Source organism: Balaenoptera musculus, chromosome 20 (genome assembly GCF_009873245.2).
Source record: "Balaenoptera musculus isolate JJ_BM4_2016_0621 chromosome 20, mBalMus1.pri.v3, whole genome shotgun sequence".
Lineage (NCBI taxonomy): Eukaryota > Metazoa > Chordata > Mammalia > Artiodactyla > Balaenopteridae > Balaenoptera > Balaenoptera musculus.
In genome coordinates this window covers 57450919-57472518 of record NC_045804.1, presented here as the reverse complement: position 1 = coordinate 57472518, position 21600 = coordinate 57450919, and the positions used below count along the sequence as shown (strand labels likewise).

Genomic DNA, 21600 nt, shown 5'->3' with positions numbered 1-21600 from the left:
GCCAAGAAGCACAATTTACTTTTCTCTTTCATACCATGAGACACACTAAAAATGTATTGTTGATGGGACCGATTTGGTGGTTTCTTTAGAGTCTCACTGGATAGACCTCGACTTTCGCTTTTCTAATCTAGTTAGTTATTTCCTATGTGTTTGTGGGTTTTAAAAGTTAGCATCTTCTCTGTACTGTGTGCTCTCCTTTCTAACTAGCGTGGAAAGAAGAGACCCCCTGGCTGCCTTGGCCCGGGAATACGGTGGCTCCAAGCGCAACGCTCTCCTGAGGTGGTGCCAGAAGAAGACGGAGGGCTACGCGGTAAGGGGCGGTGGCAGCCAACGTCCAGCGGCTCGGGCGGGCGGGCGGGGTCGGTCCTGTGTCCTGCGTGTGTACTGGCCTGGCTGGGCCACTGTGCCTGTCACTGTCGACTTCTGTTCTCACAGGCGGGGTTGCCAGGGAGGGAGATGTCTGTGCGGCCCCAAGGACCCCATCGGGACTGAAGGCCCGTCTGTACTCCCAGCAGACGTGACCTCAACGCAGGCCTGTGTCTCTTACGGGAGGGGGCCTTTTCCTTTGCTCAGAGGAGGTATAAACCCCCAAGCAGGGTGCCCGACAGGCTGCTCAACCCGAGCAGACAGCTTTCGCTAAATCATCTTCCCAAAGAGGGAGCCGTTTCCTAATTCACGTAAAGGCCCCACGTGGTGGACCTTCAGCTTCTTCTGTTACTTTAGGAGTTGCTTGCATTTAGTTGAAGAGTTTCGGTTTACTGGGACAGTTTTTGTTTTCCATGGAGTTTAAACAAGGAAGTAATACCTGATATAAGTTTAAGTTTTTTTATTATGAAATTTCATACACAAAGACAAAAGTGCGTCAAGCGTGAATCGTAGTGTCATGAATTATTGTCAGGTGAAAACCCACGGAGTCGCATCCAGAAACGGCACTGCCGTCCCTCAAACCCTTTGTGTGATTTTCCTGTCATAGCCCCTCACGACTCCCACAGGTACCTTTGTCCTCAATTCGGTTCCTGATGGCTTTCTCCAAAAGTGTGCGTCCCTAAATGCCACGTCCGTTTTGCCCGCGTTTGAACTTTATATAAATGGAAGTAAAAACTGTAGTATTTCCATCTGTCTTTTTAAGTTAAGTTATTGAGATTTATCCACATTGCTGCCTATAACTGTAAGTCTGTTCGTTTTCTTCACCCATCAGTAACCTATTGTATGATCCCACCATTATTCATTTATCCCTTCTGCTGTTGATGGGCAGGTGAGTCACTTCCAGTTTGGGGCTGTCATAAATCCTGCTGGTATGTTCTTGTACTCCTCTTGGAACACACACACGTGCTCATTCCTTCTGGATCTATACCTAGAAATGGAACGGCTGGGCCACAGGATGTCCGTGTGTGCAAGTGTGGTAGATCGTGCCAGCCAGATTTCCGAAGCAGCTGTACGGTTTACCTCCCACCAACGATTTATGAAATTTCTGTTTTCTCTACCTTCTCCCCAGCACTTGCCGTTGTCAGTCTTTTTGCTCCTGGTCATTTGGACACGTGTGACGTGGGGTCTCACTGTGGCTGTGACTTGGTGTTTCCCTGCTGGAGGGTGAGGTTGAGCTCCTTTTCATGTGCTCACTGGACATCTGTCTGGGCTGTCTGTCTTGGGACACGTGCTCAGGCTTTGTGCCCATTTTTAGAAGCAGATTGTCTTTCTTTCCTTATTGCTTCCAGGAGTTCTTTATATATTCTGCATACAAGTCCTTTGTCAAATAGACAAATATCCTCTCCCAGGGTGGTTGCATTTTCGCTCTTTTGTTGAACAAAGTTCTTCATTTCAGTTAAGTATAATTTATCAGTCTCTGATGATTAGTGCATTTTGTTTCTGTTTAAGAAACCTTTGACTATTCCACAGTCATGAAAACATCTTCTTACGTTTTCTTCTGGAAGTTGGATTGTTTTACCTTCCCGTTAAAGAGACGCCCTCTTTAAAATGGCCAACTTCTCCGCTCTCCTTATTCAGACCCAGCCTCCCATACCTTTACCCCATTTTTCTAAAAATTCTGAAGCCGCTGGCACCATGACTCTCCTTCCCCAACCTCCAGCTTTTAAGGGTGGCAAGAAAACAAGGCCTTGGCCGAGAGCCAGCCCAGACGGCAAGGCAGCAGCTGGGATATCTTTGTAACAGCAGCAGTCAAGCGTCTCAAAATCAGACTCTGCCCAAGAAGAGAAGTGTCCCGTATATGTGACATTACCTTCTTTTCATTTTCTGTTAAAAAAGGAAAAGAAAAAATCAGGGTAATGACCAATAATAGAGGCTCCCAGGGTACAAAGGAGTCAGGGAGGAGAGCTGGTTACAGGAGGTTTCAGGGTGAAGGAAGTAGGCCTGGTAACAGAAAAGTGAAAATGGGAAGGAGTAATCAACCAGGCACGAGGTCCAACCATGGCCGAGCCCGTGGTCGAAGGGACTGTCATTTCCCCAATTTACAGAAGTGGGCTGAGGGACGTGCTAGAACAGGTACGAAAAGACAATTAAAATTTTCAGAAGGAATCAGCCCTTGAACGTGGAATGTCATTATAAGTAGGTCGCAGGGAGGGATTAGACGAGACATTTCCGGTTGTGAGAGTGAGAATGACATTTCCTGATGTAGTGCTTTGTTTTGCTTTGTTTTTTGTGAACATTTTGAACTAGTTTTCAAAGCATCTCACGCTGGATGAAACCCAAACTCATCTTGCCTGCAGAATATCTTCCATTCATTGTTAAATCTCTGTAAACTTGGAGAGAAATACAAATCATATGTGTCTGATTTATTTACTCTTCACAAAATATTCTCTGTCTAGACCTGTTTGTTTAAGACAGGCCTTTAAAGCTTGTTCTCTCTGACTTGGGAAGCCAAAAGTAAATTGTAGAAAACTCAGACAGTTTAAAAACCATCTTTTTAAAAACTGGTAGCCATGTAATTTTGAGTGAAAATGATTTCTTTTTACCCCACCAAAGTGTAGCGTGATGGATTAGATCAGAACTCTCCTTATGGGACTTCCTGGTGGCGCAGTGGTTAAGAATCCGCCTGCCAATGCAGGGGACACGGGTTCAAGCCCTGTTCCGGGAAGATCCCACATGCCACAGAGCAACTAAGCCCGTGGGCCACAACTACCGAGCCTGCGCTCTAGAGCCCGCGTGCCACAACGGCTGAAGCCCGCGTGCCACAACTACTGAAGCTCACGTGCCTAGAGCCCGTGCTCTGCAACAAGAGAAGCCACTGCAACGAAGAGTATCCCCTGCTTGCCACAACTAGAGAAAGCCCGCACGCAACAATGAAGACCCAAAGCAGCCAATAAAAAGGAACTCTCCTTATATTAATTCAGTGAATTTGTATTGAGGAGCCAGTTTGGAGCCATGTAATATTTAAGTGCTGGGAATGGAACAGGCAAAATCTCTGCTCCCGAGGAACTTACATTCTCATGGGGAATGACAGTTAATTAAAATTTAAAAGTAAAATATGTACTGTATTAGCCAGTGGAATGTGCTAGGGAGAAAAATAAAGCCAGGAAGGAGGCCTGGGAATGTCGGTCGGTCGTGCGGATGCAATTTTAACACAAAGGTCGGAGAGGGGACATTTGGGTGATGGCTCAGCTCACCTGGAGAAGGCGAGGACTCATGTTTTCATCAGTGTTTGTCTCACACCAAGTACTAGGCTTGGAGGTCATGGCCTTAGTGATGCATCAGCTGGAGTTGAAGTAATGCTAGGTGCCTGCTTCATTTGGCGGCAGCGAAGGTTAGAACGGCCAGCCAGACCCTCAGCTGAGCCCCTCGCCCAGCCTTCTGGTGTCTTGGGGCTGCCCCAGGCTGGAGGTTGGGCAGTAGAGCCTGAGCAGACCTGCACTATGCGCTGGGGCCCGCACTGAGCCAGAAATGGCTCTCGTTAAAAGGAGACCCTTCCAGACGGTCTGCTCAACTCAGATTTCCTTGGATCCTTTTGGGAAAAAGTCAGACTTCCGGGGAAGGCCCTGCAGACTGCCCTCAGTCTTGGGCTTGGCGCTGGTTATGCCTTTAGCTGTATCCCACCCGACCCGTGGAACCCCTGCTACTCCCTTTCTTCATCTGCCTTTAGTTCCCTCTTTGGGGTTATGGCAGAGAGATTTCCATCTCTAAAGAACCAGGAAGCGTCCTAAAGGGGCGGAAAACCAAGATGGGGGTGGGTGGGGTGAGCAGAATTCTAAGAATGATGCCCGGTGACCCCCGCCCTGTGGAGTTTCCCACTGTGTATGTGACGAAAGGGAGATGACCTGGGTGGAGCAACACATGACCCCGTAGAAGCCGAGAGTTTTCTCTGAAGCGTAAGGACCCGTACCGTCGGTGGGTTTGGAGGTGGAGGGGACGCGTGCGGAGGAGCTGACAGCCAACGAGGCGACCGGGACTTCCCAGCGCGGAGGCCCTGCAGCGCCGAGGCCCTGCCGACACCCGGGAGACGCCATGGGGGCAGCCCGCGGTTCTGGAGCGGACCTGCTGGTGCCGCAGGGTCCTTTGTCCGTCCTCCGCGGTCCCGACGCCCTCGGACCTCAGCTAGGCTAAGGGTGCTCGGCTTGCCTGGCCTTCTGCCGCCCTTCGCTGAGGGACCTTGACCTGTAACGATGATGAACGCGTGGAATTCAGCCCGGAATCTTGGCAAGGTCCCGGGACCTCCCAGGAAGCAGGACAAGGCGTAGCGCCCACCCCCCCACCCCACCCCCGCCCTCTGCAGGTGGCACCTTGGCTGCGTTCCCAAGGCCCTGCCATGCCCTGGACTGCGGCCGACACTGGCAATTCGATCAAGGTCATATGGCAAACTTAAGAGGGTGAGTTCTGGCAACACCCTGAGTCAACTGGGAAGTGGATTCTGTCCCAGAGCCTCCAGGGCAGAGCCTGGCCCGGCTGACACCTTGACGTCTGAAGCAAAGAACCCAGCGGAGCTTGCCGGGACTTCTGACCCGCTAAACACGAGCTCACAATAAATGGGTATCGTTTAAGCTGCTGCAGCAACAGAATGCTGGTAGAGTGGAGTTACTGGGATCTGGACATAACAGAGAGAACCCCAGATTCTTCCTTCGGGTCAGATTATTTACTTTTCCTACGTGATCAACCAGGGACAGACTTTTCTTCTTCAGGCCATTAGTGTACCATTCATTGTATGGTCAGCTCACGCTCAAAAGGCCCAAACTCCCCATGACTGTCAGGGAAGGATTTTTAAAGACAAAGAGAGGGAAAGGGTTGCAGAGTGTGTAATCAGCTCGTGCACACCCTTTTGGTTGGCTGGAGGTGAGGTAACAGGGTGGTGTTTCAGGAATCTTTATCATCAACCTTCTGGTTCCAGCCAGTCTGGGGTCTACAAGCTGTGGTCAGCCTGCAGTCACCATCCGCCGCCTGGGCGGGGGTCTTAGTTCCTGCGGAACAGCTCAAAGATATGCGTCAGGTTGTTCTGTGTATCCCTTGGGAGGAACCTGGACTCTGTCTTAATGCTGAACTATTGTTTCTTGACCACTTGTCCTTTCTTTCCGCATTCCCTCCTTACCTAATTAGTAACTGCTTAAATCTGCTCTTTGGAGCTCAGGAAAAACCTAGGAGACTGAAGCCTTTTTTTCTACAAAAAAGAGACAGGGGACACGGAGGCTTTTGTACCCGGGAAGGACCCACAGGATCCTGCTCTGTTTCAGTCCCCCCCCCCTTTTCTTTGATATACTCCTCCGGAACGGGGCAGGACATGGAAGGGAATAAAGTTTTTAGATAGAGAGGTTTATCATAAACTCCGCAGGGGAATTCGATTTTAGGGGGATCCAGTTTCAGAGGGAGTGACTGGGTACAGGGTTTCTTTTGTAGGCGATGAAAATGTTATGGAATTACATACTGGTGGTAGTTGTACAGCCATGTGAGAACACTCAAAAGCTACTGAATTGTACATTTTATAAGGGTAAACTTTATGGTATGTGAATTATATCTCAGTAAAGCTATTATTTACTTTTAGGAAAGGCAGTTAGAAGAGCTTCTGTAGAGAGATCAAGGAGATGGCGGGTGAGATGTAGGTGCGGGCAGGGTAGGAAACCAGTACTTAAATTATAAATCTTATCAAACTATAACTTTAACAAATGTATCCATGTATTACTTTGGGCATGTATACTACCCATGTATATTAAAAAATAATTGAGGGACTTCCCTGGTGGTGCACTGGTTAAGAATCTGCCTGCCAATGCAGGGGACACGGGTTCGAGCCCTGGTCTGGGAAGATCCCACATGCCGCGGAGCAGCTAAGCCCATGTGCCACAGCTACTGAGCCCACGCTCTAGAGCCGGTGAGCCACAACTACTGAGCCCACGCGCCACAACTACTGAAGCCCATGCGCCTAGAGCCCGTGCTCCTCAGCAAGAGAAGCCACCACAATGAGAAGCCAGAGCACCGCAACAAAGAGTAGCCCCCGCTCGCTGCAACTAGAGAAAGCCCACACGCCGCAACTAGAGAAAGCCCTCACACAGCAACGAAGACCCAACATAGCCAAAGATAAATAAATAAAATAAATAAATTTTAAAAAAAAATTGAAAAGTAAAATGGAGATACGCAATGTGTGGGTCCTTTAGTTTTTATTTGGGAGGTGGGATTCACACGTGTTCACTTTAATATCATGATTCATAATCCAAGTATATTCTTTGTATCTATTGTTGTGTTATGACATACAGTTTGGGGGTGAAGTCTGAGGGAAAAGGCCATAAAAGTGTGTTACAGTCAATAATTAAACCAGATCCTTTCTGACAAAAACTTTAAAGTGGAAGAGCAGAACACCTAAGGAATTACAGTACAAAGAATGGGCTTGAAAATCAAACATAAACCTAAAAGATTGATCGCACATTTTTCAGAAAAATGGGACTTCTCCAAGTGGTATACCTAAAATGTCCTTAACCCTGAATGGCGCATACTATAACTCAGAATTTTCTCGTTTTGGCGTGGCTCGTCTTATTTTTTCACATTTTATATCATCAAAGCTTTTGCCATTTGAAATAGCATAACTCTGATCCTGTTACACTAAGTAACATTTAAGTCTTGACTCAGATCAGTGTTCAGCCAACCATGGCCCGGGGGCCAAATGTGGCCCACCACGTGTTTTTCATGAATAAAGTTTTATTGGCACACGGTCACATCCATTCATTTACATGTTGCCTATGGCTGCTTCCGTACTACAAGAGTGGAGTTGGGTAGTTGCAAAAGAGCCCTTCCCGGGAAAAGTTGGCTGACCCCTCCCTTAGACGAAGATGTACAGAAGTATCCTCCATCATTCAAACCATATTTGGCTTTTGCATGTCAGAGAGCAAGAAGCCAGTGTTCAGATGTCAAGAGATGTCAAGAGACTTACTGGAAAATGTATCTGAATCTGTTCAGTTTCTGATTTTGTATTGCACGAGTTGAGCTAGCAAGGAGATAGCTGTGCTGTCACGAAGGCCCAGACATCTTTGAGCCTGTTTTTAAGCTCTCAGCTAGCAGCTACGCATTCTTCTCTGTTAGAGAAAAAAGCAGTCTTTGTGTTGTCCAAAACAAACCTTATTTTGCATCTGGAAAGAACACCCACGTCCTTGTCCCCGGCACTGTGTTTTTCTGTCTCTGCTTTCCAGACAAGCACCAGCAAGCGCCTAACCAATAGCGAGCAGCCTGTGCTCCATCAGGCCACTTGGGGCTCCGTTGGTTGTTTTCTTTTTTGAGACAGGTCTCTTGAGAGCTGCAAGCACGATTCAGAGAATGTAAAATGCTTTGATTTATTTATCGTCATTAAAGTGGCTCTTTTCCTGCATTATAAAGATAGATTCCCAATAGTAAACCAATGTCCTTATTGGCCTGTACTCTGTGGAGGCCCCTTTTCACCTGCTGTCTCTGCTTCTGCAGCTGTTTATGAAACACGGTGATTTGTGAAGACATTTTTCTTTCACATTTTAAAAAATTTAACTATAGTTGATTTACAATACTGTGTTAGTTTCAGGTGTACAGCTTCAGATTCTTTGCCATTATAGGTTATTATAAGATATTGAATATAGTTCATGTGCTTGCCATACAGTAAATCCTCATTGTTTATCTATTTTATTTTATTTTATTTTATTTTATTTTTAAACTTTCCTTTTCTTTTTTTTTTTTTTTAAACTTTGGGTTTGTTTATTTATTTATTTATTTATTTATTTATTTATTTATGGCTGTGTTGGGTCTTCGTTTCTGTGCGAGGGCCCTCTCCAGTTGCAGTTGTGGCAAGTGGGGGCCACTCTTCATCGCGGTGCGCGGGCCTCTCACCATCGCGGCCTCTCTTCTTGCGGAGCACAGGCTCCAGACGCGCAGGCCCAGCAATTGTGGCTCACGGGCCCAGTTGCTCCGCGGCATGTGGGATCCTCCCAGACCAGGGCCCGAACCTGCGTCCCCCGCATTGGCAGGCAGACTCCCAACCACTGCGCCACCAGGGAAGCCCTATCTATTTTATATATAGTAGTGTGCATCTATTAATCCCCTACTCCTAATTTATCACCCCCCCCTTCCCCTTTGGTAACCATAAATTTGTTTTCTTTGTGAGTCTGTTTCTGTTTTGTAAATAAGTTCATTTGTATCATTTTTTTAGATTCCATGTGTAAGTGATATCATATGGTACTTGTCTTTCCCTGTCTGACTTCACTTAGTATGATCATCTCTAGGTCCATCTGTGTTGCCGCAAGTGGCATTATTTCCTTCTTTTTATGGCTGAGTAACATTCCATTGTATTTATGTACCATGTCTTCTTTATCCGTTCATCTGTTGATGGACACTTAGGTTGCTTCCGTGTCTTGGCTATTGTGAATAGTGTTGCTATGAACATTGGGGTGCATGTATCTTTTCTAATTAAGAGTTTTTGTCTTTTCTGGATATATGCCCAAGAGTGGGATTGCTGGATCATATGATAACTCTATTTTTAGTTTTCTGAGGAACTTCCATACTGTTCTCCATAGTGGCTGCACCAATTTACATTCCCACCAACAGTGCATGAGGGTTCCCTTTTCTCCACACCCTCTCCAGCATTTGTTATTTATAGATTTTTTGATGATGGTCATTCTGACCAGTGTGAGATGATACCTCATTGTGGTTTTGATTTGCATTTCTCTAATAATTATCGATGTTGAGCATCTTTTCATGGGCCTGTTGGCCGTCTGTATGTTGTGGAGACATTTTAAATGGCACCAGGCATTGTCTTACAACCTGAGGCAACAGTAGAGCTTGTCTGGAGAATCAAGATGAAGGTTGTGGTAGACGTGTGGTCAACCCGTAACTCCTGCTGGTTTTATCTCGTGAGCCAGTGCTCAGGAGCCCCCCTTTCCTGCTCGCAGTTGTGTATGCACGCCCAGATGGATGAAATTCTGAGCAATAAAAAGGTTTTTCTGAACAACAATATCAAATGAAGGTTGTAGATTGTGAGGTTGTGTGCACAGCAGATGGGGAGGGTCTTCCCCCACCTTCACCTACACGGATCGCAAAGCAGCCCAGTGACACCCTCACCACTGCCAATGGGTCCGGGAAGGCACCCGATCTAAGCCAGGGGGTTCGGAACTAGAACTGAGAGAGACGTGCCTCTGATACAGCACCGGACACTGTGCAGCGTGTTTTCGTCGCTGTGCAGGAAAGAGCGGGCGTGGCAGGCCTGAGGAGGCTGTGCCCACGAGGCTGCCAGCCAGGGGGCCCGGGGCTGGCGTCTGGGGACTTGGATTTCGGGAGGGTTCCCACCGTTCCCAGAGCTGATGAGAGAGGCTCACTGTGCCTGAACAGTTGGTACAAACACTGTGGTTTATGCTGAACCTCTGCTTTCCCTCTGGGAGTTTGGAGTTTGTGTTCATACAAGGTAAAGGGCGTCTGCGTGACCAGCCCCCAGAAGAAAACGCTGGTGCCGAGTCCCCGGAGAGCCTCCTGTGTTCTCACGGCTCGTCGCCATGTGACTCCGCCTGGAGAGGACTCTTGGAAGCCTGCGCGCCTGGACTTGAGCCCACGGGGCTCTTCCCTTTGCTGATCTTGCCTTGTGTCCTTTCACTGAGATAAGTCTGTGCACAGATTTGTCACCGTGAGTGTGACTCTGGGCTGAGTCCTGTGCATCCTCCGAGTGATGGCTGAACCTGAGGTGGAGGTGGTCTCGGAGACCCTGACGTGGCTAACCGACCAGGAGAAGAGTGGAGGACAGAGAACGGGTCAGCTGCACGGGGAGATGGCCAGGTAATAAGACAGAATGAGACCCCTTGAGTCTCCTGGCTCCAGCATCTCAAGGCTCGGCAGCATCCTTTTTGGGTACCGTTGGCTTCTGTGAGACACTGAAATCTTTAGGACAGATTTCCCCTTTTCTTAAAACAGTTCTGGTTGGGTTCCGTTGCTTAACAGTTCTAGCTCATACAAAAGGATCATAACTGATCTTCTCTTTACTTCTGTGTTTTCTGAATATGAATATTTTACAGTCAGCATTTTTTCCTTTTATTATTAGAAAAAAAAGGTGCTATTTGCTTTATTCCTTATTTGTGTTTTTTCAATTTAAAACAAAATAATTCTTTGGGAGAAAATAAAATAATTGTGTATAAACAGTGACATAGAGACTCCCCTGGTGGCACAGTGGTTTAGAATCAGCCTGCCAATGCAGGGGACACGAGTTTGGGCCCTGGTCCGGGAAGATCTCATGTGCTGCGGAGCAACTAAGCCCGCAAGCCACAACTACTGAGCCTGCGCTCTAGAGCCTGAGAGCCACAATTGCTGAGCCCGCGTGCTGCAACTACTAAAGCCCATGCGCTTAGAGCCCGTGCTCCGCAGCAAGAGAAGCCACCGCAATGAGAAGCCCGCACACAGCAATGAAGAGTAGCCCCTGCTCGCCGCAACTAGAGAAAGCCCACACGCAGCAACGATGACCGAGTGCAACCAAAAATCAATCAATCAATTTATAAATAAATAAACCAACAGTGACAACTCCTAGCCCATTGCTCAATTTTACCCTCTAAAAATATTTTTTATAACAATTGGGTATTTTTCTTTTTTTTTTTTTTATAAATTTCTTTATTTTTGGCTGCATTGGGTCTTTGTTGGCGGTGCACAGTCTTCTCATTGTGGTGGCTTCTCTTGTTGCAGAGCACGGGCTCTAGGTGCACGGGCTTCAGTAGTTGTGGCACGCAGGCTCAGTAGTTGTGGCTCGCGAGCTCTGGAGTGCAGGCTCAGGAGTTGTGGCACACGGGCTTAGTTGCTCCGTGGCATGTGGGATCTTCCCGGACCAGGGCTCGAACCTGTGTCCCCTGCCTTGTCAGGCGGATTCTTAACCACTGCGCCACCAGGGAAGTCCCTGGGTATTTTTCTTTAACTCAAGGTTTCTCAGCTTTCACCCTGCTGATGCTTAGGGCCAGATCATTCTTCCTGTGGAGGCTGCCCTATGCCTTGTAGGATTACAGCAGTATCCCTGGCCTCTACCCACTAGATGCCATGGCGTTCTCCTAGTGGTGACAACCAAAAATGTCTCCAGACATTGGCAGATGTCCCCAGCCAGGAGAGGGAGGGGACAAGATTGCCCCTGGTTGAGAACCACTGCTTTAAATATACAAATGTGTGTATATAAACTTACTTTACAAAAATGGGATCGTATATTGATCTGTGATGAACGTTTCAGTTGGTGTATTGTGGTCATCTCTCTATTGGTGCATTTAGAGCTACTTTATTATATTTCATACCTGCATAGGTTTTCACGGTGTGCGTCACCATACTTCATCTGGTCTCCTATTAATGAACCTTTAGGTTGCTTGTTGCTTTACATTTGAATTTCTCAGGGTTCTTTGCTACAGACCACTGAATCCACTCCAGGTGTTTTAAGCAGGAAGGGGTTTGTTTAGTAAGGGTGTACTTAGCTCACAGAATTGTTGGGAGTATTAAAGACACATACTCCAGGCTGAAATTCTAGAAACATTGGGTTGGCCAAAAAGTTCGTTCGGGTGTTTCGTAACCTCTTGCTAAACACCCGAACGAACTTTTTGGCCAACCCAATGACTCCCAAATTGTACATGTCAGAACTGACCTGCCAGGGGAGCTGCATCCGTGATTACTGGAGCTGTGGGCTCCAGAATCAGACCGCCTCTGCTATGGGGTGGGCTCGCAAAGTGGATGCCGCAGCCTTGCCTCTTTCCCCGTGTGACTCAGCTCTGAACCCGTCTCATGCAAGTGCCTCTGATTGACAGAACCCAAATCACATGCTGAACCCAGGCTGCATGGGTGTCTTGGAGATGTGCTTTTCAACTTTGTAGGTCCTTGAAAGGGGTTAGATGACCGTTGATTAAAGCAATCCGTAATATCTGTCCTACCACCACCCCTAGAAATGCTGCCACGGGAACAGCAGCAAAAGTGGGGAGTTAGGAAATCCAAGACTCCAAGACTCTACAAAAGCAAGAAATAAGGTGGCAAAACTGTCAGGGCCAACCTTTTCAGAACTCTGAAATCTAATCAAAAACTTACAGCAACCAGGGGGAATACGTAATAGGTGAAGGGGGAAAATCACCCGCAGAATTCCAGGCAGAGAGCTTACCCCGCTAGCGTCCCCCGCACCCCCAGCTCAGTGATAACTGTGAAGATGGGGGCCACTGTTCCTTGGGCAGCTCACTAGTACCAGAGGGCGCCAAACAGACCTTGCTCTCCGAGGACTGTGGTTGTGCGTTTTGACCTGCTGATGGTTCCTTAAAGACAGGGTGGCCTCCCGGGTAAAAGCGTTTGCAGGCAGAGGTATTCTGCCTCCCAGGTCGAGGGGTGGGCGGGTGGTTGAAGCAGAGACAGACCAAGCAGCCCGACAGGAGAGCCTGGGGAGGGAGGTATGTGGGGATGGGGCTGGGAAAAGTCCCCGTGTATCCCGAGAATCTAGAAGCTCAGGAAGGACCTGACAAGGCCTGAGCTCTGACCTCTGGCCGACCTTCAGGCTCCGCCGCACAGGCAGAGCCGCCCTGCAGAGACTGGGGAGGTCTCCCGGCGTTTGAGGGAATCTCTGTCCAGTCACTAGCTGGTCACTGAACTAACAGAGCGGAGACTGCAGTGACTCGCTCGGAAAAGAATACAGACTCTACAGAACTAATTCAGAGAAGTCCCTGCACAAACAGGCACCACTGCAGATGGTAACAACAAACCCTGCGGAGGGAGAGACTCTGACTTCCCGAGTTGCCACACGGTCATGCTCTAAATGCCAGTTTGCAGTAGAAAGTTACAGATACGCAGAAAACCAAGACAGTTTGGCACCATGCACAAGGGGAAAAAAATACAGGAACCGTCCCTGAGGAAGCCCAGACCCTGCACTTACTGACAAAGACTTTAAACCAACTGTCTTCAGTACACTCAGCTCAAGGAGGCCCCGGCCAAAAAACGAAAGGAAATCAAGGAAGGAATTCATGAACAAAATGGGAAAATCAGCAAAGAGATAGGGAGTATAAAAAGGGACCAAACAAATTCTGCAGCTGAGAAGGATTAGAACTGAAATGAAAAATTTGAAAAGTGTTGGCAAAGATGTGAAGAGATTGTACCCCTCGCACCGCTGGTGGGAATGTAAAATGGTGCAGCCGCTGTGTATTTCGGAATTTACCTTCCCATTGCTAAATAGCACGCTTATACTGCTGTTTCTTGTTTCTTATTTTAGATGTTGTGTCTTGACCTCCTCCTGTGAAAGATGAGGGTTTATCTTTTTCACCACCCCCCGTACTTCCTGTCTTCCCATTCTCCCCAATGTGGTTGTGCATATTTGGAGTTTATGTTAAAATGATACAAATGTTATCTGTGGATAAGCCATGTAATAGTATACATTACGTTTTCTTTTCTGCGTAATCTTTTGTTTTACTTGTATTTTTAATCATCTTTGTGTTTCTTTGTTTACTTTAGTTTTCTATATGCTTATCACTAATTCAATCCAAACCCTCTTGGAATACTCCTTACATCATATGTGTGAGGGATTCCACCAGTTTCCCCCTGAGGAATGTCTCCTGAGCTTTCTGACCTCCTCTGTCCTGGCTTGTCCTCTGTGCCTGGTGCCCAGTTGTCAAACCGTTTCGCTGTTGTATTTCTTTTCTTTTCTTTTTTTTTTTTTTTCCTGCTTTAGTCACCTTTATTTAGCACAGTACTGAAAGTCCCAGACAGAGCAGTTAGGCAAGATAAATAAATTAAAAGGCATTCAAATTGAAAAGGAACAAACAAAACTATTCACAAATTACATGATCTTATACATAGAAAATCCCAAAGAATCTACAAGTTGCAGGGTACAAGATCAACACACAAAAATCAGCTGTAGTTGTATATATTCACAATCAACAATCTGAAGATGAAATTTAAGAAAACAGGCCTTCTCTGGCAGAAATAGAAAAGCTGATCCTAAAATTCATATGGAATTGCAAGGAGTCCTGAAAACCCAAAACAGTGTTGAAAAAGAAGAACAAAATAGTGATGACTTTTGTGTGATGGTTACACAAAATAATGAATGTACTTAATGCACCAGAACTGTATACTTTAAAATGGTAACACTGTAAATTTTATGTAATTTCTTCCACAATAAAAAATTCATTATGACATCTATGTGAAAAAATTTTTTAATGGTTACAGCCTTTTCTGTAAAAAATAAATAAGGCAAGGAAAAAATGAGAAGCAGTTCAGGCATGAAATAATATGAACAGTATAATGGTGTTAACTCCAGGCTATAGTCAAACCCCGCTTATGATATGGTCTTGGATAATCTCTAGGCCTCAATTTCCTCATCTGTGAAATGGAGATAATTATTATCCCTACCTTAAAAGATCAGGAGGATTCAATGAAATAATGCAAATAAATCACTGAACACTGAGACTAATACAGAATAAAGGCTTAATAAATGCTAGCTGTCCTAATTGCAGAACTGTATTTATGGTTACAGTTATGTAAAATGTATGCTCTTGATGTGAAGGTCTCCCCCAGCTGATATTTCCTGATCTAGTTGATGGGATACACAGTGTGTGCACTTTATAAACAATCAAGCTGCACATTTATGATTTGTACCCCCTTTTGCATATATGTTTTACTTCAGAAAAAGTTTACTTAACTCAAAAAGAAAGGTGGTTGCACAACATTGTGAATGTACTTAATGCCACTGAACTGTACACTTAAAATGGTTAAAATGGCAAATTTTACATTATGTATATTTTACCAAAATTTTTTAAAAGGAAGAAAAAGGAAAGAAAGGTGATTGTGGTGATGGTGTAGAGATGGGGCGGAGGAGAGATGAGTGGGAGACCTACGGGATGCTCAGGTGTTGCTGTTATATTTCTGCCTCCCCCCTTTTTTTTGATCTTCGGGGTCCCATACTCTTTTTTTTTTTTTTTTTTTTTTGGTTCCTCCAGTATCTTCTGAACAAGAGTTCATGGAAGGTAAAATTTTATGACCTTGCATCTTTATTTTACTCTGACACTTGATGGTTTCGTTGGGTATAAAATTTTAGGTCATAAAATATTTTCCTTCATAATTTTGTAGATGTCACTCCATTGTCTTCTAGTTTCCAGTGTTGCAATGAGAACAAAATAAGTCCAATCCTTTGCATTTTTTCCTCTCTAGAAGCTTGTAGGAGCTTCTGTCCCCCAGTATTCTACCATTTCAGGGTCATCTGCCTTGGTGTGTATCTTTTTTTTTTCTTTTTGCTGTCATACTGGACACTCACTGCACCTTTTCAATAAGGTAACGCATGTATTTATTTTCTTGAATTATTTCTTTGGTAATTTCTTCATCTCTGTTTTCTTTTTCTCAAATTCCTCCTAGCCTGGATCCCCCATTATCCTATCTTTTCTACCTTTTTTTCCATCTGTTTTACAGTTTTGTTTTCTAAGACTTCTTTCACTTAGTCTTCCAAAATCTATTAAATGTTTCATTTCTGCTATCGTATTTTTTGCATCCTTTCAGTTTATTTTAATCTTTAACTGTAGTAAAACACATATAACATAAAATTTAGCATCTTAACCATTTTTAAGTGTACAATTCAGTATTAAGTACATTTCCACTGTTTTGCAGCCATCACCACCATCCATCTCCAGAACCTTTTTATCTTCCCAAACTAAAACTCTGTCTCCATTAAACACTAACTACCCGTCCCCCAGCCCCCCAGCACCCACCCTTCTACTACTGTCTGTCTCTATGAATTTGATGACTCCAGGGACCTCACACAAGTGAAATCATACTGTGCTTGTCCTTTTGTGACTGGTTTATTTTACATAATAATGTGGGCATAATGTCCTCAAGGGTCATCCAGGTAGCTAGCACGTGTCAGGATTTCCTTCTTTTGTAAGGCTGAGTAATATTCCTTTGTGTGTATGTGCTATCGTGTTTTTAAGTCTTAGGGGTTCTTTTTTTTTTGGACCCTGAATTTTTTATAGCATCCTGTTCTTTTTTCACACATGTAATATCATCTATTAATCTTGCCGAGAATAATGGGTTGTTTTCATTCCCACATCTTCCCCCTGCCTAGATTTTCCTACAGATTCCTTTGTTGTGTTGGTATCGCCGGGTCTCTGTGCTGGAGGCTTTATCGGAAGCCAGGTGGTCTTGATGAGTGTGGGGCTCTGCAGAGCTGACTGGCAGCTCCTGGCTTGTGACTCAGGCTGTCACTGTGGAGTGCTGTGCTCGTGCCATGCCCTTGACAGACTCCTGGTGTCAGTGTCTTGGGCTGGTCAGGTTCCCCAGAGAAGGACCTTCCGGTCTCCTGCCTAAGGGCAGCAGAGGTTTGGGGCAGCAGATCAGAGAAGAGGAGTCAGTGGGGAGGGGCGGGGACTCTCCGCCACCTGGGCACCCAGGAAATACCTCTTGATTCCCTGTTTTCGGGACATGCCTCACCATGAAATAGGATTTTTGTATTGTTTTCTGATAAATGCTCTCTTGACAAAAGGAATCTTGCTTCTCTTTTGCATTTACTGGGAATTTGTTTTTAAATCCAGAAATAGATAAGCACTGTGGTCGATACCCCCCAGTCCGGGGACCCCCCCTTTGCTCTCCAGGCTTCGGCCGCGTGGAGGGGCCGCCCCGGGATGTACAGAGACGCACGGGCATCTGTGGCTCTGACCGCTGTGCACGGACTTCCAGCCCCGGGCCTCCTGGTCTTAACGGCCTTTGTCCCCACGTCCCCGGTGCTCGTGCCAATCGCCTGACCTTGGGGAGGTTCTGCACTGAAGTCAGGTTGGATCTTCGCTCTTGCCCCTGCTGCCCTGGGATTTCGTTTTCTTAGGTCTGTTGTGTCAGCTATTTCCGGTGCATCCGCTTTTCAGATGCCAGAATTTTGTTTCCTTTCCCGTTTCCTTTTTCCTCGTCAGTTAATACCTTTGGGGGAAAAAAACAAAATCTCTTCTCTGTGGTTTTAAAGGGGCTTTGAGAGAGAATGATACTAAGAGCGTGTGTCCGTCTGCCTTCTTTACCCAGGAGTCTCAGAGCTATTTATAGGTTAAAATATTAGCCTTCAGATGCCACGGTGGTTCCAGATATTCTTTTTTGAACATTTAAATCTTTCCTTTTTTTTTTTTTTTTTTTTGCAATTTGTGTTTATTTTACCAGGTAGAATTGTAACTTTTTTTTCTCAATGAGTGGTTCTGTGTTTTAGCATCATTTACTGAATAGTCTTTGTTAAACCACTTGATAGACCCAGACATAAATGGAGATTCAGCATCTGGACTTTCCAGGCTCTTCTGCTGGTCTCTTGGTCTGGTTTTCTGCTACCAGTGGCTGCCATGCAGAAAAATGGGATGGTGACCGGCAGGTACTTACCACGTGCAGGGCCGTGGGAAGGGCTCCGAGAACATTCCCTGTCCTTGTGATTGATCACAGTGTTTGCAGCTCTTCATTTTTCATTACTTGGTTGTATTTGTTGATTTGCTAGAGTTTCTGAGGCAGACTGTCGCAAATAATAACTTTCCCCCTTCTTTCCAATATTTATACCTCTCGTACTTTTTTTGTTTTCTTCATTCGTAAAAGTTCAGAAAATGTTGAATAATAACTTCTGATGACGGATATTCTTGTCTTGTTTTGCGTTCAAGGTGAGTAGTATCTCACCTTTAAATATGATTTTTGTGTTGTTTCCTGATAAACACTCTGCCCACTAAAGGAAGCTTAGTTCTGAGTTTACTGAGAGGTTTTTCTTTCTTTAATCCAGAAATAGATAAGAAATGTATCAAATTCCTTTTTGGCATTTGTTGAGCAATAAATCCATCAGGTGTTTTTCTCTTTTAACCCATCTATGTAATTAACATAAATAGATTATGTAACAGATTTCCTAATAGGGAAACATTCTTATATCCCTGGGGGCCAAATTCCAACTTGGTCATGGTGTATGGTATTTATTAATATGGTATATTATCCCTGGGGGAAATCTCTGCTTGATTATGGCTGTTCTTTAGTAGGAAGCATATTGTTTTCTGTACTCTATTCGTCATAAAGGACATTTGTCTTGTTGCGTGGTTTAGGCTGGACAGTGCCCCTCACTGTGTGGTCAGGGGATTCGTTGAAGTCTTTCACTCTGATTGTGGCTTTTGTCAAAATCTTTGATTTCTAAGAGTTTTAAAACATTAGATATTTTGATACCAGATTTAAGGGTTTGTAGCTCTTAACACGTTTTCCTCTTATTTCAGTTGAACCTTTTGATCTGAAAGTTTACATTCTGTGATACCGACATTACTGTTTCCGTTGCTGTTCATCTTTTATTTGCATGATGTATTTTTGTGCTTCCTTTGTTTTCTGTCTTCTTTACTCACTTTAAGTGGATTTCTTGTAAATAGTTTTAGCTTTATGTGTAATCTGAAAATTCCTCTAATAGGGAAATTTAGTCCGTTCACATTTTCTTGTGGCTTATTAGTATGGATTTAGTCTTATTTCGTTCGTAGTATACTTTTCCTACTGGTTTTCTTTTTACTGATTTCCAGCCACGGCACCCGTGGTAAGCATGCGGGTTGAAAAGGTGGGAAAAGCACAGGTGTCCCCACCTGAGAATCCAAGTGAAGATTAGGCTAAGGTCAGTACTTATCAAATTTGAGTAGAATAAAGAGACCTTTTTCATCAAAATCAGGTTTGTACAATGTAGAGCTAAAAAGCCAGTCGAATGAATGAGAAATGGTTCGGGGATTCCTGCTGGGCTCAGAAGGCAGAGCTGGGGTCGGAGCGCAGGCCGGCTGCTCAGGCCAGGTGGATGGGTCAGCCTCCAGGGAAGCAGTCAAAGCCAGAGTCGTGCCTGAGAGGGAGAGGGACTTGGGAGACCTGGGAGCCATCTGGAGCATCGTGAGCTGGAGAGGAGGGGGTCAGACAGCAACCTGGAAGGGTCGGGGGGTGAGCAAGCTGGGCGAGGGGGGAAGGAGTGGACGTGGCCACACCACGTGGTCACACGTGCAGCTGTGCAGGGGCTCCAGGGACAGAACGGTGCCAACAGCACAGCCAAGCAGAACTTCTGAACAGCGATTTGATGGAATCCGAACTGGGCAGGATTACTTAGCCGCTTGCTGAGTAGAGCAGGATATTCTTGAAAGTACTTTTAATTACCCAGGGAGCATCCATTGCTGTCAGTGAAACCCACTTAGCTAGTTGTGTTGGTGTTTGTGGGAGGAGCCATCCCTTCAGCCCGGTGTCTTTCTTGTCCTTGATCTCTCTCTCTCTCTCTCTCTCTTTATAATTGTGGTAAAATATACATAACGTAATATTGACCGTCTTCACCATCTTTAAGTGCGCAGCTCAGCGGCATTAGGCACATTCACGTTGCTGTTCAGCCGTCCCCGCCCTCCACCCCCAGACCGTTCTCATCTTCCCAAACTGAGTCTCTGTCCCCACCCAGCAGTGATTCCCGCTTCCCCCGAGGAAACTCTGTTCTCTTTCTGTCTCTGAGAGTTTGCCGCCCCAGGTGCCCTAGAAGTGGCCCCGCGCGACGCTTGCCCCTCTGCGTCCGGCTGGTAGCACTTGGGCAACACGTCCTCGAGGTTCGTCCACGTTGGGGCAGGTGTCACCCCCTGCTTTTGCGGCCCTCCGCCTGACTCGTGGGTGAGCTCAGCAGGGACACCTCAGTGCCCCAGAGCCACAGCTCTGGGGACCACTTGCCACTCTCGCTGGCCCTGTGCTGACCCGACGTTAGACCCGTACCTGTGGGCTGTGTGAGACGGTCAGCCTTTTCCAGCAGGAGTATTTCGCTGTTTTGTTTTCGCTCCCTTTTCTCAGAGCTTTGGAATGTAGTCCCCCCCCACCGGCCCCCCGTCACCACCACCTACTGGAAAGACCGGTAGAGTAAGTCCTCCGTGTCCTCCAGGACAAGGAGAGAGTTTTGGTCCCCGAGGATTTGGGCTCTAGCGTTCCGAGGTCATAAAGGTCTGTGTTGAGGAACTAGAGGCAGAGGGTCCCAGAGGGAGAGGGATGCAGGGCAGGCTGGGTGTGGGCTGGGGAGGGGCTGGGGAGGGGCTGGGGAGGGGCTGGGGTGGGGCTGGGGAGGGGCTGGGGAGGGGCTGTCGGGGAGAGTGGGTAGGAGTGTCGGCAGCCCAACAGGCCACAGGCCGGGGGACCCACATCCTGTCCGTTCCAACCTGCTGCATTCCTACGAAATGCAGGAGAAAGGGAGGGGGCAGGAGGAGGTGGGCTTTAGGGGCGGCATTAGAGGCTCTCGCTGTGAGCTAGCTGTGTCTTGTGGCTTCACAGGATCATTGGAACGAAATGCCCGCGTTCTTACATTGCCAGTGCATACGTTTCTCCGTGTGCATAGAAATGTTAGGCGTCCTGCCAGCTTCAGGAAGCAAGAGCAGGATTTTCAAAGTAAAATGGTGCGAGAATGTTTCCCCCTGTCTGCTCCCTGCGGGGGGGTGCTCTGGAGATGAGATACACCAGCAGCCAGTGTGGTAGGGCGGCACCACCGGACACCAAACGCCATCATCCTGCCTTCAGTAAGAGCTGAGGCCTGGATGTTTGCCGCCCTTCCCTCTCCATCCCCCCGGGCAGCACAAAAGTCTGTTTAGATAATAACAGTCCCAAGTGACTCTGCACTGAGGATTTTTTCCATTCTCTTAATCATGAAGTGTTCATCTGGGAAAAAGAAGCCTTCCAGCCACAGGAAGCTTCGGATTTCGGAGGCTGAGTTCAGTCTTTCTGGGGGTGGGAGGTTAAGATTGGCTTGAAGATTGTTTCTCTAGTATAAATTAAACTGGTCTTAGAACAGAATTCCTCCACAAGTTGTTTAGCTATTATGTATTATTTTCTTAGTAAGCACATCCAAAAATATACAAGTGCTGTTTCCCTTAAAAAATGGGTTTTTTTTCCTTACTAAAAATATTCTGTTTGGAGTGTTTAGAACATCGTAGGGTGGACAGAATCATGTTGTTCCCTGAAACTTTGTGGATTCCCTTACAAATGTGTAGAGAAGCCACTGGTATGTTGTGGGGTGGGCATGGGAGGGAATAAGATGAAAGAACGTCCTGGAGGGCAGTTTGGCAGAATCCATCACAATTTATTCCACATGTGTGCAGAGTGATAACAAAAGACTGGAAACAGCCTAAACGTCTGTTGTGTCCATGCATGTCATAGGAAAGAACGGAGATGAGAATGAGCTGGTGTATAGTGAGTATCTCACGTATGGCGGACATTGTTCTGCAT

General features: G+C 46.3%; 1 protein-coding gene across 5 annotated transcripts in view; it reads left to right on the top strand.

Annotated features, from left to right (window-relative positions):
* The window catches only part of SPECC1 (sperm antigen with calponin homology and coiled-coil domains 1), a 256135-nt gene that overhangs the window by 200221 nt on the left and 34314 nt on the right, over nt 1-21600 (top strand). For 4 of the 5 annotated variants that reach the window (XM_036836780.1, XM_036836784.1, XM_036836781.1 and 1 more), the window contains one exon: nt 208-310. In XM_036836780.1, the coding sequence (XP_036692675.1) occupies nt 208-310 (103 nt within the window). Of the gene's footprint in view, nt 1-207; nt 311-435; nt 534-21600 lie in introns of those variants that run through there. The other variant, XM_036836782.1, reaches the window with a different exon arrangement.